The sequence below is a fragment of the Cetorhinus maximus genome, chromosome 3 (assembly GCF_964194155.1).
Source record: "Cetorhinus maximus chromosome 3, sCetMax3.hap1.1, whole genome shotgun sequence".
Classification (NCBI taxonomy): Eukaryota; Metazoa; Chordata; class Chondrichthyes; order Lamniformes; family Cetorhinidae; genus Cetorhinus; species Cetorhinus maximus.
In genome coordinates, this window is record NC_135881.1 from 201352034 (window position 1) to 201367355 (window position 15322).

Consider the following 15322-nt stretch of genomic DNA (forward strand, 5'->3'; position numbering starts at 1 on the left):
AGCGGCTTGTGATCACAATCTGTGTGATTAAAAAATATTCTAAAAGCTTCCTCGTTTATCTTTGCAATGCAGCATCTAAGAAGGAAGTAATCCTACATGGATATTGCTGATGCTTTTAGTTGAAGCCCTCTCTCTTCATTCCCTTAGTTTTTACCTCAACACTTTTTTTGAAAGCTTTAGCATATCACTCTTTGCGTTACGATAAATTTTTTGACTGAGAAGTTTCCATCTATTTTCAAATGATACATTCTGCGTTTTCTAATGCAGCTGCCCTCTGAGTTCTTAACCCTGAGCTTCAACAGCAAAGTTTTAAAAATTTTTAAGAGGGTCGCGTTCTTGCAATGCATGCCTTTGCTATGCTACACTGATTTTCGCATCCACATAGTGAACTTTTAAGATTCTTGCATTCACCTCCAAATCCTTCTGTGCCTCATTCTTCCATAATCTCCAGCCCTGTTTCCATGTGCACCCTTCAATGTTCCTTACTTTCTTATCATCCACTCCATCAGCAGGTATGCCCCCACTTTCTGGATCCCACACCTACAGCATTCCTGCTCCCTCCCTGCCTTCAGAAGGCTTCACTCATCGACCTTACTTTTGCTGTCCTGCCGTGCTCCCTCCTGCTCAGTATCCTCTCCCTCGCCACGTGAAGCACTGAGCTATCGCTGTGTGTGTTTAATGTTTATTGTGTGCACACAGCTCGTTGTTGAGAGTGTACTGTGTTAAATGTAATGACTTGTCAGTATAGAGTCGCACTGGATGAAACTTATATTGCCTCTTCTCACTCAGACAACACCTTATTTATCTTTTCCAGCCGTTTTACTCAAACCACTGCAGTAATCCCTGTGGCATCGGTAGTTACAGGGCTTTCTACTGATCTGGTACAGTTAGTTACATTCTGACACCCAGCAGCCATACATCTCATGGTTGAAATAGTTGGAAGAAGCACACAATACGCTTTCACAAAGAGGAGTACTAGGATAGACGCCTCTGTATATACTCACATCCCGCACTGTCCACTCCCTTCACTGTCTCTGTTATCCAATAGTCGCTCCTGGATGAGCCGAACTCTCTTCAGAAATGGAGTTGCATTGAGGTTATAACCACGAGTGCACACATGCTTAAGACTTGACCTGAGGGAATCCTGTGACATGGTAGAAATGGACTTACCAACTGGGAAACTGATTCACCAGCCATAACAGACAATGTGTGAGTGACCTGCATGATGGAAGTGTGCATTGCAGGTTGGCATGTGCACAATCTCTCTCGGCTGACTGGAAATAGCTTGTCGTGTGGAGGGTCTGTGTAGCTGTCATTTTCGCAATCACTGACAGGAACATCCCCGACCTGGAAGTGGCTCCCAGGTTTGGTTGCAGAAAGCTCTCATTGACTCCTTGGAGAATTGTAATATTTGCGCATAAGCGCCTTCAGACATGTTCATATGCAAGATTGTAGCCCTGTTTACATGGGTCAAAGCAGAGGGACGGTTGCTAATGGAGCGCCGATGGTGAAAATGGTGATAATATTGGCATCGTTTACTGGATGAGCAGGCATTGATGATGGATGCTGTACAGCTTTCAGAAGCTGTCAGAAACACCTGGCAGATGTTTGTCTAACTTCCTGTCATCGAGAACAGGAATGTAGCGGTTAAATGATGAGTTACAAACCAATGTGCCTTTAGCAGCAATGATCTAACCATAGGGAAGAGGCCTCCCTTGAAGGTCAGGATCAATGTTCAGGAATGTGAATTGTGTTATGGAGACTTCTGCTCATTGCACATGTAACTGGGCTTTCCTGAACTTGCAAACAGCTGGTGTTCTTCAGGTGCTTCCAGTCCATAATGCCCAGCACTGTACACAGGGATGCTTTGTAGGCCTTAGTACTCTGTACTAAGGCCTACAAAGCATCCCTGTGAACAGTGCTGGGCATTATGGACTGGAATACTCATAATACAGGCATCTGGCTAACAACGTAACATCTGGACTGTTAGGGTGAAAGCCTCTCCTTGGCTTTGCAGCTTTTGTATAAGTCTTATGTCTGTAATCTGGTTTGTAGTCCATGGTTCCAAGCACTGATATACCTACCAAATATTAGTGGGACTATAAGGAAAACTAGTGTGGGAAAGGGGAATGATACACTGCTGTGGAGACGCAAGCTATTGTAAGTACAAACAGTTAAAACTGAATTTGAACTGGAAAATAATTTAGTCTTCATTCTGAGGATGTTTGTAACTTCCAGAGTACCTATGATGGTAAGATTAAACTCTGATTTTCTTTCACCTAATAGACATTCATGGTAACTTTTAAATTTTTTTTTTTAGGCACACAACGCCAGAAAAGTTTTACTTTGAGGCTTGTGATGAAGGATCAAATGATGTGCTCACCATCGACCGTGTCTCTAATGAAATCACCCTTGGAGGTAAAACATTTGTTTGAAGCAATTTCAAAACTTGCATTTCAAAAGCAGCAAAGTTTTTTTTTAATTTCCAAATTTAAAATGTTGTAATAGCTGCAAAAGATGCGTCATAAGGTTTATTACTGGCATGTTGCCACAGGGCCACAACATCACAGGAAGAAGTCAAAATAATAGTGTAGATGTATTTAAGGAGAAGCTTGATAAACATGAAGAATGAAGAAATAGAAGGCCAAGCTGATATGGTGTGATGAAAAGGGGTGGGAGGAGGGTTGTGTGGAGCATAAACATCGGAATGGACCAGTTGGGCTGAATGGCCTGTTTCTATGCTGTAAGTTCTGTGTAAGATTTCCACCAGTGAGGGTTTGAAACAGGCTAGAAAGTGCTTGATCAGTGGCATCTTTCAAATGGAGCACTGCCTTGTTGCAGAACCACTGTTTGTACAACTTAATTAGATCCTGTGTTAGTCCAACACATCCCACCAACACAAAGCAGGTTAAATTTACAAGGCTGAAATATGTTAGACGTTTGGTCAAATTTTATCAAAGAAAAGACAAAAAGAGAAAACTGCTGAGGATTCTGTTGATTCATATTTGTGGGAACATATGTGAGCCTTAATCTTCAAGGCCAAATTTAAGGAAAGGGAAATCTAACAGGAGTAGAGGAGCAAAGGGATCTAGGGGTGCAGATTCTCAAGTCATTAGAAATAGCAATGCAAGTTATCAAGGCCAAAAAAGTTGCAAATAAAGCACAGGAGTTCAATTTTTAGAGGAATAGAATTGCAAAGTAAAGAGGTTATGTTAAACTTCTACAGAATTTTGGTTAGACCTCGCTTGGCGAAAGGGAACCTCCATTTATTTTTGTAGTGCGTAGCTGATTAGTTTCAGTCTGTGGACCCTTCAAAAATCTTTGCGTGACGAGACAGTGCCCATTATCTTTACACGATGGTGTGTGCACAGCCTGCATGGGAACTTGCAGGCTGCTGCGTGGCTGCACAGCTCAAGAGGGAGTATTGGCTTGGAGTGCTGCATACAGTCCTGGTCTCTGTTACACAAAGGCATGCCAAGGCACTGCAGAGGGGGCAAAATGATGTCAAGGATGATACAAGAACGAAGAGGTTCTAACTCTCAGGAAAGACTGAGCAGGCCAGAAAAGAGAAACCTTGAGGGTGACCACATAGAGATCTTTAAAATTATGAAGGGCCTTGGTGGGGTAAACAAATTTATGGGGAGTCCAAAAATAGGGGGCATAAACGTAAGATAGTCAATAATAAATCCAACAAGGAACTCAAGAGAAACTTCTTTACTCAGGGACTGGTTGGATTGTGAAACTCACTACCACTTGGAGTAATGGAGGTGAATAGCATAGATGCTAAGGGGAAACTAGAAAAGTGCCTGAGAGAGAGAGAAATGGACAGGCAAACTGCTGGGGTTAGATGAAGTAAGGTGGATCATTCGGGCCGGATAGCCTGATTCTATGCTGCAAATTCTATGTTCTCGATAGAGTAGGCCAGATTTGCAAAATTAGATGACATGACTAATTATTCTCACAGTAACTTAATGTTGGAATGTTCAGCATTGCTGAAGTTTAAGAAGTAAAGGATCCCATCTCCTTCATGAAATATTAACTAGACTCCAAGTTTCTTTTTCCTGATACTACATCTGGCATCTTTTCTATGCATACACTTATTTTTACTTGAATTAACAAATGTGAAATGATCTCCTGCTTTTGTGCTCCGGTTTCATGACTTAGACAGAAGTGTCTCCTTACTAGAAGCACAAGGCAAGGTGACACTTGGCTGTCAACAGCATTGAGTAATTCTCCAAGCATTGAGTTTGATATAAGGGAACTGCTGTTGCAGGATCAGGCAATCTCACATGCTCTATGATGATTTCACATGAAACTTTGATCTTCAACTTGTTACCATTTATGTTTATATGAGATCAGTGAAAATTTCCATTGACCTCTGCACCCATGTGGAAATTCCCAATCTAACAGTCATTCTAAGAAGCAGAAAAGACTTCCTGTCTTCCTCATTCCAGTGATTGTGCTGCTTTGCTGCTAATATCTCAGGGGCCTCTGCTACACCTACTGCCACAGCTTTCCTACACTGGACATCAGAAAACTGCTCACAATGATTTTTGGCAATTTTTATATTCTCATTTAAAGTACTGCAGCTGCCTAAGTCATAGAGGTCTACAGCACAGAAAAAGGCCCTTCGGCCCATCGAGTCTGCAGCGGTCAAACAAGTACCTAACTAAAACAAAAACAGAATTACCTGGAAAAACTCAACAGGTCTGGCAGCATCAGCGGAGAAGTACCTAATTATTCTGATCCCATTTTCTGGCACTAGGCCCATAGCCTTGTATGCCATGGCATGGCCAGTGCACATCCAAATACTTCTTAAATGTTATGAGGGTTTCTGCCTCTACCACCCTTTCAGGCTGTGAGTTTTAGATTCCCACCACCCTCTGGGTGAAAAATTCTTCCTCACATCCCCTCTAAACCTCCTGCCCCTTACCTTAAATCTGTGCCCCCTGGTTATCGATCCCTCCACCAAGGGGAAACATTCCTTCCTATCTACCTTATCTATGCCCCTCATAATTTTATACACCTCAATCATGTCCCCCCTCAATCTCCTCTGCTCCAAGGAAAATAAACCCCGTCTATCCAGTCTCTCCTCATAACTAAAACTCTCCAGCCCAAGCAACATCCTAGTTAATCTCCTTTGCATTCCCCCTAGTGCAATCACATTCTTCCTATAATGTGGATTCCAGAACTGCACGTAATACTCCAGCTGTGGCCTAACCAGCGTTTTATACAGTTCCAGCATAACATCCCTGCTTTTATATTCTATGTCTCGGCTAATAAAGGCAAGTATCCCATATGCCGCCTTAACCACCCTGTCCTGCTACCTTAAGGGACCAGTGGACATGTACACCGAGGTCCCTCTGATCCTCGGCACTTCCCAGGATCTTACCATTCATCATGTATTCTCGTGCCTTGTTTGTCCTGCCCAAGTGCATCACCTCACACTTATCCAGATTAAATTCCATTTGCCACTGATCAGCCCATCTATATCCTCCTATAATCTAAGGCTATCCTCCTCAATATTTACCACCCCACCAATTTTCGTGTCATCCGCGAACTTACTGATCAGCCCTCCTACATTCAAATCTAAATCGTTTATATATACCACAAACAGCAAGAAACCCAACACCGATCCCTGTGGAACTCCACTGGACACAGGCATCCAGTCACAGAAACACCCCTTGACCATCACCCTCTGCTTCCTGCCACTCAGCCAATTCTGGATCCAATTTGCCAAATTGCCTTGGATCCTATGGGTTCTTCCCTTTGTTATCAGTCTCCCATGCGGGACCTTATCAAATGCCTTGCTGACATCCAAGTAGACTACATCAAATGCATGGTCTGGGTAAGGTTTCTTTTTGGTAAATTTCATTGCACATTGCCTGATTGTTCTCTAGAGAGGCTCCCCTGGGAGATATTCATTTGATTGCAGATGAGTTTAGCTGAGCTGCTAATTAATCTGCTTCTGCAGGTAACACAGGAGATTTTTCTCTAGTTGATGGCATGCTCATCAGATTACCTGAGGATATTGCATAATATAGGTTGACCTCTTTTGTTCTCTCTATCTCTATATATATTTTCAGTGTGTTGGATGAGCACACTGCCTGCTACAAATGCAAAGCATTTTTATAATTATTTTTCTTTATTCTTTTATGGGATATGGGCATTGCTGGCAAGGCCCAAGGCCAGCATTTATTGCCCATCCCTAATTGCCCTTGAACTAAATAGCCATAGTGTTCTTGAATGGCGGAGCAGGCTCGAGGGGCTGAATGGTCTACTTCTCCTATTTCATAGGTTCGTATGGTATACAGAGCTTTGGTCCCCTTTATAGGCAATGGTAAGAATCTTCCAGAGAAATAGGCTTCGAGGAGGTTTAGACTTGAGACAGTCTTTGTTGTCAGCCTTGAGTCCTGCTATTGTGTTGACAGGCTGGATTTTTCCAGCAGACTACCCTGGGAGTGCAATAATGTAACACTAAAACTTGCCAAACAAGCTTAGGTCATGAGTCAAAAACAAAAATACCTGGAAAAACTCAGCAGGTCTGACAGCATCTGGAGAGGAATACAGTTAACGTTTCGAGTCCGAATGATTCCTCATCAAAACAGTCATTCGGACTCGAAACGTTAACTGTGCTCCTCTCCGCAGATGCTGTCAGACCTCCTGAGTTTTTCCAGGTATTCTTGTTTTTCTTTCGGATTTCCAGCATCTGCAGTATTTTGCTTTTATCTTAGGTAATGAATATTGCCCATTGATGAGTCAGTTGCAGGTCAACAATCAATTTCTATACATTTGGAGCTAGATGGTGGCTATTAGCGTCTGCACAGGTATAACAAGTTTTGATGGCTCTCTCTTTGTTATAAGACCAGGCTGGGGAGACAGACTGACTGCTGCTTTCTTGTTTCATTGAATGTAAGGGGTCCACACAATGATAGATGTGAGATTCCACAGGGATGAAGGTGAGGGTTGAGCTTTGTCTTGTAATTATTGTTGGAAGTTTCCAGAGCTGTTTCCAACTTGCAGAGCATATGACCTGAAGCAGCCATGTTTTTGGTCCAGCAAAATCCATTTTTAAATAAGCAAAACATAAGGTTTGATTTACAGTTTACGATCCCCTTCATGTCTTATGGACATGACACTCAAAATAAAGCACCCAACTTACCATAAGCAACACCATTAAAAAAATCCTTTAGTATGTACTGTACAATATTAAAATTAGAGGCATGCATGTCATTGAAAGCTCAAGTTCTTTCAGTACCCATTTTGTGTGTGCGTGATGCATATAAGTCTTTTCATTATTAAAGCTAAAACACTTTGCTATCACAATCATTTACATTCAGTATCACACAATTGCTGCTATTTTATAGTGACAGCATATGCTACAAAAGCTGCTTTCAGCCTGCAGTTTAACTTGTTGAGCCTTCAGCATGTCACCCATGTTGGTAAAGGTTAGCAAAAGTGGTAAGGGCTAAATTTACATTTGAAATTTTGTGCCCGTGGAGATTTTCTGGAGCTCCCCTGTAGATGAATCCAACCATCTCCCTCCCCTGCCATTGCCGTGCCTCAACTTGTTTCTGCTTTGAGCCTCAGGGCTTGCTTTAAACTCCTCGCTCATCTCCGGGTTCTTCCAGAATGTTCTCAGTAAATTTGGCTGGCTCCCCTGTCCGAACGCCTACTACAAAGTAGTGCCTGGGGACTTGGCCCACTGTAAACACAGCATACTGTGAGTGTAAGCTTTCTTCAGCTGTGCTGATGTCCCTGGTTTAACCCTGCTGTAATGGCCTACAATGTTTCCCACCACCTCAAACTGTCCTCTGGACTATTGCATTCTGTTCCCTGGCATCTAGTCATCCTCTATTGTGCTCCCCTCTTGCATCTGACTCTGTTCCGCTTTGCTCCCTAGCTTTCTCTGCCTCAAATTCTGCTGTGCCTTCTCTCGTCTCCCCCATGCCTCAATCTCTAACCACGGTGTACCTTCTGCCTTTCCCCTGCTCCCTAACCCTGGCTCTAACCTTTGCCCTCCTCTGTCTCGCTCACCCTCACTCTACCCCATCCCTCTTGGGCCCTTCAGTATTGCCTTCCCCCCTCAGCTGGTCCAGTTATCCCATTGCCTCTGACCCAGCTTGACATGAAGAATGACTGTTGATTTAATAGCCCCACGGAAATATCAAGGGAGACCCTCGATAATATATTAGTAATGGTAAGCCACAGTCCAAATATTGCACGTGCAAAACAGTCTTAAATGGCGGTATTTCTGACATCAATCAGAGCCTTGAAATGTGTTTGTCGATTGCAATTATACTCGAGCCTGTGTTTTCAGACCATAATGGGACACAGCTCCATCTCACCAAGATAATACATTATGCAATACATGGTATGACACTCATGACCCTATAAGTGGCAGATCTCCTATTTAACAGGGAGATGGTGGTGGTGTGGCCATGACACTTGCGAGTACTCAAGAGGCTCAGGCTAATGCTCAGGGAACATGACATCTGGTGGAATTTAAATTCAATTAATAAAGCTGGAATATAAAGCTGGTCTCAGCAATGGTGACCATGACAACTATCATTGATTGTTGTTAAAAAAAAAAAAATCCCTTCTGGTTCACTATTGTCCTGGAGGGAAGGAAATCTGCCATCCTTACCCTGTCTGGCCTACATATGACTCCAGACCCACTGAAATGTTACTCTGCCCTCTGAAATGTCCTAGCAGACCCCACAGTTCATGGGCAATTAGGGATGTGCAACAAGTGCTGGCCTTGCCAGTGACACCCGCATCCCACATTAGAATAAAATGTGTACCTAGTTTGTGAACTTATAGGGAACCAAGGGATAAGGTGGGAAAATGGAGTAGAGGTAGAAGATTGGCTGTGATCTTATTGAATGGTGGAGCAGGCACGAGGGGACGTATGACTACTCTTGCTCTGTTTCTTATGTTCTGGTGAAGTGATCATTTTCTTTCTCCTATTCTCGCCCACATGCACATTCAGCCTGGGATTACTGGACATCAATGAAGAGCATGATTCACGGGACAGTTTTTCCTCATTATGGAGTTGCTAATGCCGATTCCAGTGGCACAGCTGCTGACTGCCATCAGTTAATTCAACACAGTGAAACTTGGGTTCCTCCTTGCCCTCCTAATTTCTAAATGCTTGCCTGAACATTCAGCAGAGGCAACACATTACAGACATAAAGCAGTACATCATCAACCTAGAGGGCAAGAACTTGTATTTATTTAGCACCTTTTGCATCCTCTAGATGTCCCAATGTGCTTCCAGTGAAGTACCATTGAAGTGTAGTCACTGTTGTAATATAGGAAAATAGCCATATTTTCTGTTCTGCTCCTTGTATTTTAGTCTCATGAATGTGGAAGTTGGCTAGTATCTGCAGAGGCAAATCTTTGGTCACCATCCAGGAATTGGGAATGTAGGAAATAGGAGCAGGAGTAGTCTACTCAGCCCCTCAACCCCTGCTCTGCCATTCAACTAGATCATGGCTGATCTACCACCTCAACCATTTTCCCACACTATCTCCATATCCCTTGATGTCTTTAATATTTAGAAATCAGTTGATCTCTGTCTTGAACATACTCAATGACTGAATCTCCACAGCCCTCTGGGGTAGAGAATTCCAAGATTCACCAGCCTCTGAAGAAATTCCTCCGCATCTCAGTCCTAAATGGTCTACACCTTATTCTGAGACTGGCAGTTGAGGCATACTATTTCAGTGCGTTGTTTCATCATTTTATGTTACCTACAATAAATCGAACAGCTAGTGGCTGCATCACTTGTAACTACTGAAGATCAGAGCTTGAAATTTAGGACCAGTGAAGAAATCACTTTGTACTGATTATATAGCCTACTGCCAGATCTGTGGAACATATTCTTTTTGATTTTAAAAAAAAAATCAATCATACCTCCCTTTTATTAAAAAAAAGATTTATAAAGGTTCACAATCTACCTCATACTTATTGGTTCGTGGTAAGTTTTGCTCGCTTGCTCTTTTTGCACCCTGCCGTGGGCAGGCTGTCTAAGCAGACTGCTCCATGTTGGTGTTTACAGGCAGTTATCCTAATCCCACATGCCTACTCTATTCCCATATTGCTTAATTTGTCTTTCCTTCAACCTCCTAAGCTTAACTGTTGACATACTCACCCTTTTAGTCACCAGCTCCAGTAATGTATTCTTCAGCCTCGTCACCCACTTGTTAGATAAAAGTTTCTTCTCGCTGTTCTAAATCTCTACGTCCCTTCAAATTAAACTCCTCAACATCCTTCCGTTTCTAGCCACTCTGTCTGTGAATAATGCACATTTCTTTGTTTGCAGTCAGTTTGCTGTGCTTTCTGCTGGATATATGTATGAATGTTTTTAATGTCTGCATATTGATGCATCTTCCTCTCTTTGTTCATCAGTTAAGAAAGACGTCCCTCCCTCTGCAGTTACCAGGAGTGTTTATGGAATCATGGGAACAATCCGCCTGGTGGCAGGTGGGTCGACTTAATTTGTGTACACATTTTTAAAAGTGGGAGAGATATGTTTGTGTTTCAGTTAGCTTACATAAGAATCCCTCGCTGTGCTTTCATTTATTGTTGTGGTAGAGCTCCAAGCTATCTCCCCTTCTCCGAATCCACGTTTGCACTTTGCTGGGTTCCTAATGATTGGAAGTTGAATGTTTGAGCTGCACTTGGTTCAGTATTTCATGCGCAGTTTGCCACTATTACAGCCATGCCTTTTGACAGCACTGGGCTGCCCTGTGCTGGTGGGACGTGACGCTGGCTGGAGGTTGTGCTGCAAGGACAGTCAAATCATTCATTATTTTTAGTTCTTCTCTGGGAGGTTCAATTTCATTACGGCAGAATATCCAAATGCCAGCGTAACACACGTAGCAGTGAAATATCATGAATACTCCAATTGAGACTTTTCAATTAGTGCAGTGCATTTGCAATGAACCTTTGCTGCCTAAGGAAATCATCTTAAAAAAGAAATGCCAATCGGTGTCCAAAGGTGGAACAAGTAACTTGTCCCAGTCCCGCTTGTAAAGATCAATGTCACATTGATTATATTAATATTTTATATTTTAATAATACTTGAAGGGGAAGCTAAGTACACACACATGTTGGAGGAAGGAATAGAAGGGTATGTTGAAGGGGGTTGGATGAAGAGGGTGGGAGGTGCCTGGTGTGGAGCATAAACACCACGAGGACCATTTGGACCGAATGGTTTCTTTCTGTGCTCCACAGTGCTCCACATTGTATGAAATTCTATGCCAAGTAACCATTAATAGTTTGAAGAAATTGTATTTGTCATTGTGTTGTAAACATTTATCTTGAAACTCTCAAAGAGCTTTTTGTGCAAGGCTAAACACTGTGGTTACTTGGGAATTAAAGCAACACTACTTTCATTGAAAGGCAGCTGGCAATCTTTCCAGTTTCCAACATATTGTAATGCAGTTTATGCTGCCAAGGTACTGTCACATTACTCCCAACTGCTCCCCCCCAACCAGTTTTTTTTTAAAAAAAAGAAAAAAATGTGCTTGTGAAGGTTTCAGCAAGTTAACTAATTTCCTGCTTTCAGATGTTGATCATTTGGTCAGTAGGTTGAATTACATTAAAAACTTGATGACTTGAAATTTTCCATCTCATAGATAGAGTCAGAGGTCTACAGCACAGAAAAAGGCCCTTCGGCCCATCGAGTCTGCGCTGGCCAGACAAGTACCTAACTATTCTAATCCTGTTTTCCAGCACTAGGCCCATAGCCTTGTATGCCATGGCATCGCAAGTGCATATCCAAATACTTCTTAAATGTTATGAGGGTATCTGCTTCTACCACCCTTTCAGGCAGCAGGTTCCAGATTTCCACCACCCTCTGGGTGGAAAAATTCTCCCTCACATCCCCTCTAAACCTCCTGCCCCTTAAATCTATGCCCCCTGGTTATTGATCCCGCCACCAAGGGGCAAAGTTCCTTTCTGTCTGCCTTATCTATGCCCCTCATATTTTTATACACCTCAATCATGTCCCCACCTCAACCTCCTCTGACCCAGGGAAAATAACCCCAGTCTATCCAATCTCTCCTCATAACTACAATACTCCAGCCCAGGCAACATCCTGGTAAACCTCCTCTGCAATCTCTCTAGTGCAATCGCATCCTTTGCGGATTCCAGAACTGCACGCAATACTCTAGCTGTGGGCCTAACCAGCATTTTATACAGTTCCAGCATAACCTCCCTGCTCTTATATCCTATGCCTCGGCTAATAAAGGCAAGTATCCCATTTGCCTTCTTAACCACCTTATCTACTTGTCCTGCTACCTTAAGGGACCGGTGGACATGTACACCAAGGTCCCTCTGATCCTTGGTACTTCCCAGGGTCCTAACTCATCGTTAATTCCTGTGCCTTGTTTGTCCTGCCCAAGTGCATCACCTCACACTTATCCGGATTAAATTCCATTTGCCACTGATCAACCCATCTGACCAGGCCGTCTATATCCTCCTGTAATCTAAGACTATCCTCCTCACTATTTACCACCCCCACCAATTTTCGTGTCATCCACGAAATTACTGATCGGTCCTCCTACATTCAAGACTAAATCGTTTATATATGCCACAAACAGCAAGGGACCCAACACCGATCCCTGTGGAACCCCACTGGACACAGGCATCCAGTCATAGAAACACCCCTCAACCATCACTCTCTGCTTCCTGCCACTCAGCCAATTCTGGATCCAAATTGCCTTTGATCCCATGGGTTCTTACCTTTGCTATCAGTCTCCCATGCAAGACCTCTGTCACTGAATTGGTGTTGGGTGTCTACCAAAAACTGACAGGTGCAGCAAGGGTTGTCCTAATCTACCTTGCTGATTTATTTTCTGTTTAAGTGTGTAAACATGAGGTTTTTGTCATGGTGGAACTGTAGCATGTTCCAGTCAAATTTCCACCTGCATCTCAGATGTTGCTACTTTCTGGAAACCCTGAATGAAAGAGGAGGATGAAGGAGAAAGTGAAGAAAATAGGAAGGACGAGAATTAGCCTCTGAGTAAACCAACAGCCTAGCAGCATGAGAGATTATCACACAGTTTACCTCATACTCAAAAAATATTGATGAAAACTAAAGCGGAAAAACGTCCTGGTGAGATTAAGTGCTGACATAACCCGCACACATGCCTACTATAGTGCCTGAGGTTTAAAACAAATCCACTTGGGTGCAGAATTGAAAGATGGACCCTAGGTTTGTAGGATGTTCATGACTAACCTTGCTGGAGCCCTAAGGCTGGTTCAGGTCTGCTGTGCTCAGCGCGGTACAGTTTGATTACATTCTTTTCTCTTTTGCTGTCACTGCAGGCATGTACCTTATTGTTATTACTAAAAAACAAAAGATGGGAGAATTGTTCAATCATGCTATTTGGAAAGCAACAGAATTCAACATCATTTCCTATAAGAAGACTGTGCTACACCTAACTGAGATGCAGGTAACAGATGTATTTGAAATATGTACAGAAGCATCTGGGTTTCAGGTTCATTCTCGTTCGTTGACTTTTTAAAAATGCCCAGTTCTCATTGTATCTGTAATATGTTAAGTCTTGCATCTCCTGCACACTTTGTTTGTCTCACTGTCATGAATTGTGATATCTGTCACACAAGGGTAATGCCAGTCATCTCTGACATAAAAAAACTCTAGGGTAAGATCTTCATACACCTCATAGACTTCCCTTTAACTCATCCACCCCTATGAGATTACTGTATTCCGCTAACTCTGATCTCTTGAACATCCCTATTTTAATTGCTGTGCCATTGGTAATCGTTTCTTCAGCTGCCTGGGCCCTAAGCTCTGGAATTCTCTCCCTAAACTGCTCTGACTTGCCAGCTCGCTCTCCTTTATGATGCTGCTTAAAACCTACCTCTTTGAATAAGCTTTTGACCACCTGGCTTAATATCTCCTTGTAGCTTGGTACCAAATTTTATTTGATAATACTCCTGTGAAGCGCTTTGAGATGTTTGGTAGCTGAAGGTGCTATATAAACACAAGTTTATGTTTCTGCCCTCCAGAAGCTGGGTGGTGTAGCAATAGCACCAAACAACCCTACCCACTTATTTCCTTTTCCATGCTCCCCCCTTTCCCACATACTGTTTGTCTATCCTCTCTGTTGATTATAGTGCCTATCTTGTTAATCCTCACCATAATTTCTCATGAATCACCATCTCCATGAAGGGCAACTCCTCCCACTTCCAGCATTCCAGGCCTTGGCCATTTGACCTCTGTCTTGCGCACCCTCTAATTCCTGCTGGTGTTACCGCTCTGCTCTGGTGCCTCACTGGGCATTCCCCACTCCTTGGCCTCCTTTATCATCACTCTTTTCCCAGCACTAGGGAGCTATCAACAAGTGGATTATAAACTCTGAGTGCCTTCAAAATCAAAGTGTGGGTTTCCCAGGGCTGAGAAACCAGCAAAGTTGACAAAGCAAGTCCTGCCCTGCAGCAGCCAAGGTGGGGTTTATTCGGGTTAGGAAATAGCCACAGAATTATTTGGAGTAAGGGCAGTGGTGGGGAAGAAGGAGCAGGAACATCAGATTAAGGGGAAAAGGTGAAAGAGGAAGAATCAGTTCCCAAATACCATTCTGCCAAGTCCTCCTGACTCATACAACCCTATGAATTAGGAGCAGAAGTGGGCCGTTTGGCCCCTCAAGCCTTCCCCGTGGTTGATAAGATCATGGTTGACATGACTGGCCTCTACTTTCCTATCTACCCCCTATGCTCTTAGATTCTTGACGGACAAGAAAGTCAATCTAACTCAGCCTTAAAATTATTCTTGACCCTGCCTTCACTGTTCTCTGGGGAAGAGAATCCTACAGACTAATGATCCTCAGAGAAAAGATTTCTCCTTATTTCTGTCTTAAATGGGAGACCTCTTATTTTAAAACTGTCTCCTAGTTCTAGTCTCCCCCAACAAAGGGAGATACCCTCCCATTATGCACCCTATCAAGCCCCCTCTGGATCTTATCTATTTCAATAAGATCGCCTCTCATTCTAAATTTCAATGGATATTGACCCAACCTGTCCACCCTTTCCTCATTGTTTCTGTACAGAGTTTCCAGCTATTTGCAGGGACATACTTTAAATTACTTTGAAGGGCAGCATGCACTTTCAAACTGGAAAACACTGTGGATGCTGGAAATATGAAATAACAGTAAATGTTAGAAATACTCAGCAGGTCAGGTAGCACCTGTAGAGAGGGAAACAGTTAACATTTCAGATAGATGACCTTTCGTCTGAACTTTGCTAAATTCACTTTCAAACCACTTAAGCTATTTCCTGAGTGAAGGCTGGC

General features: G+C 43.0%; 1 protein-coding gene across 2 annotated transcripts in view; it reads left to right on the top strand.

The window, feature by feature from the left end:
* The window catches only part of sacm1lb (SAC1 like phosphatidylinositide phosphatase b), a 71965-nt gene that overhangs the window by 11799 nt on the left and 44844 nt on the right, over nt 1-15322 (top strand). For both annotated transcript variants that reach the window (XM_078539622.1, XM_078539621.1), the window contains exons 2-4: nt 2321-2418; nt 10414-10488; nt 13339-13466. In XM_078539622.1, coding sequence (XP_078395748.1) covers nt 2321-2418; nt 10414-10488; nt 13339-13466 — 301 coding nt within the window. The remainder of the gene's footprint in view (nt 1-2320; nt 2419-10413; nt 10489-13338; nt 13467-15322) is intronic.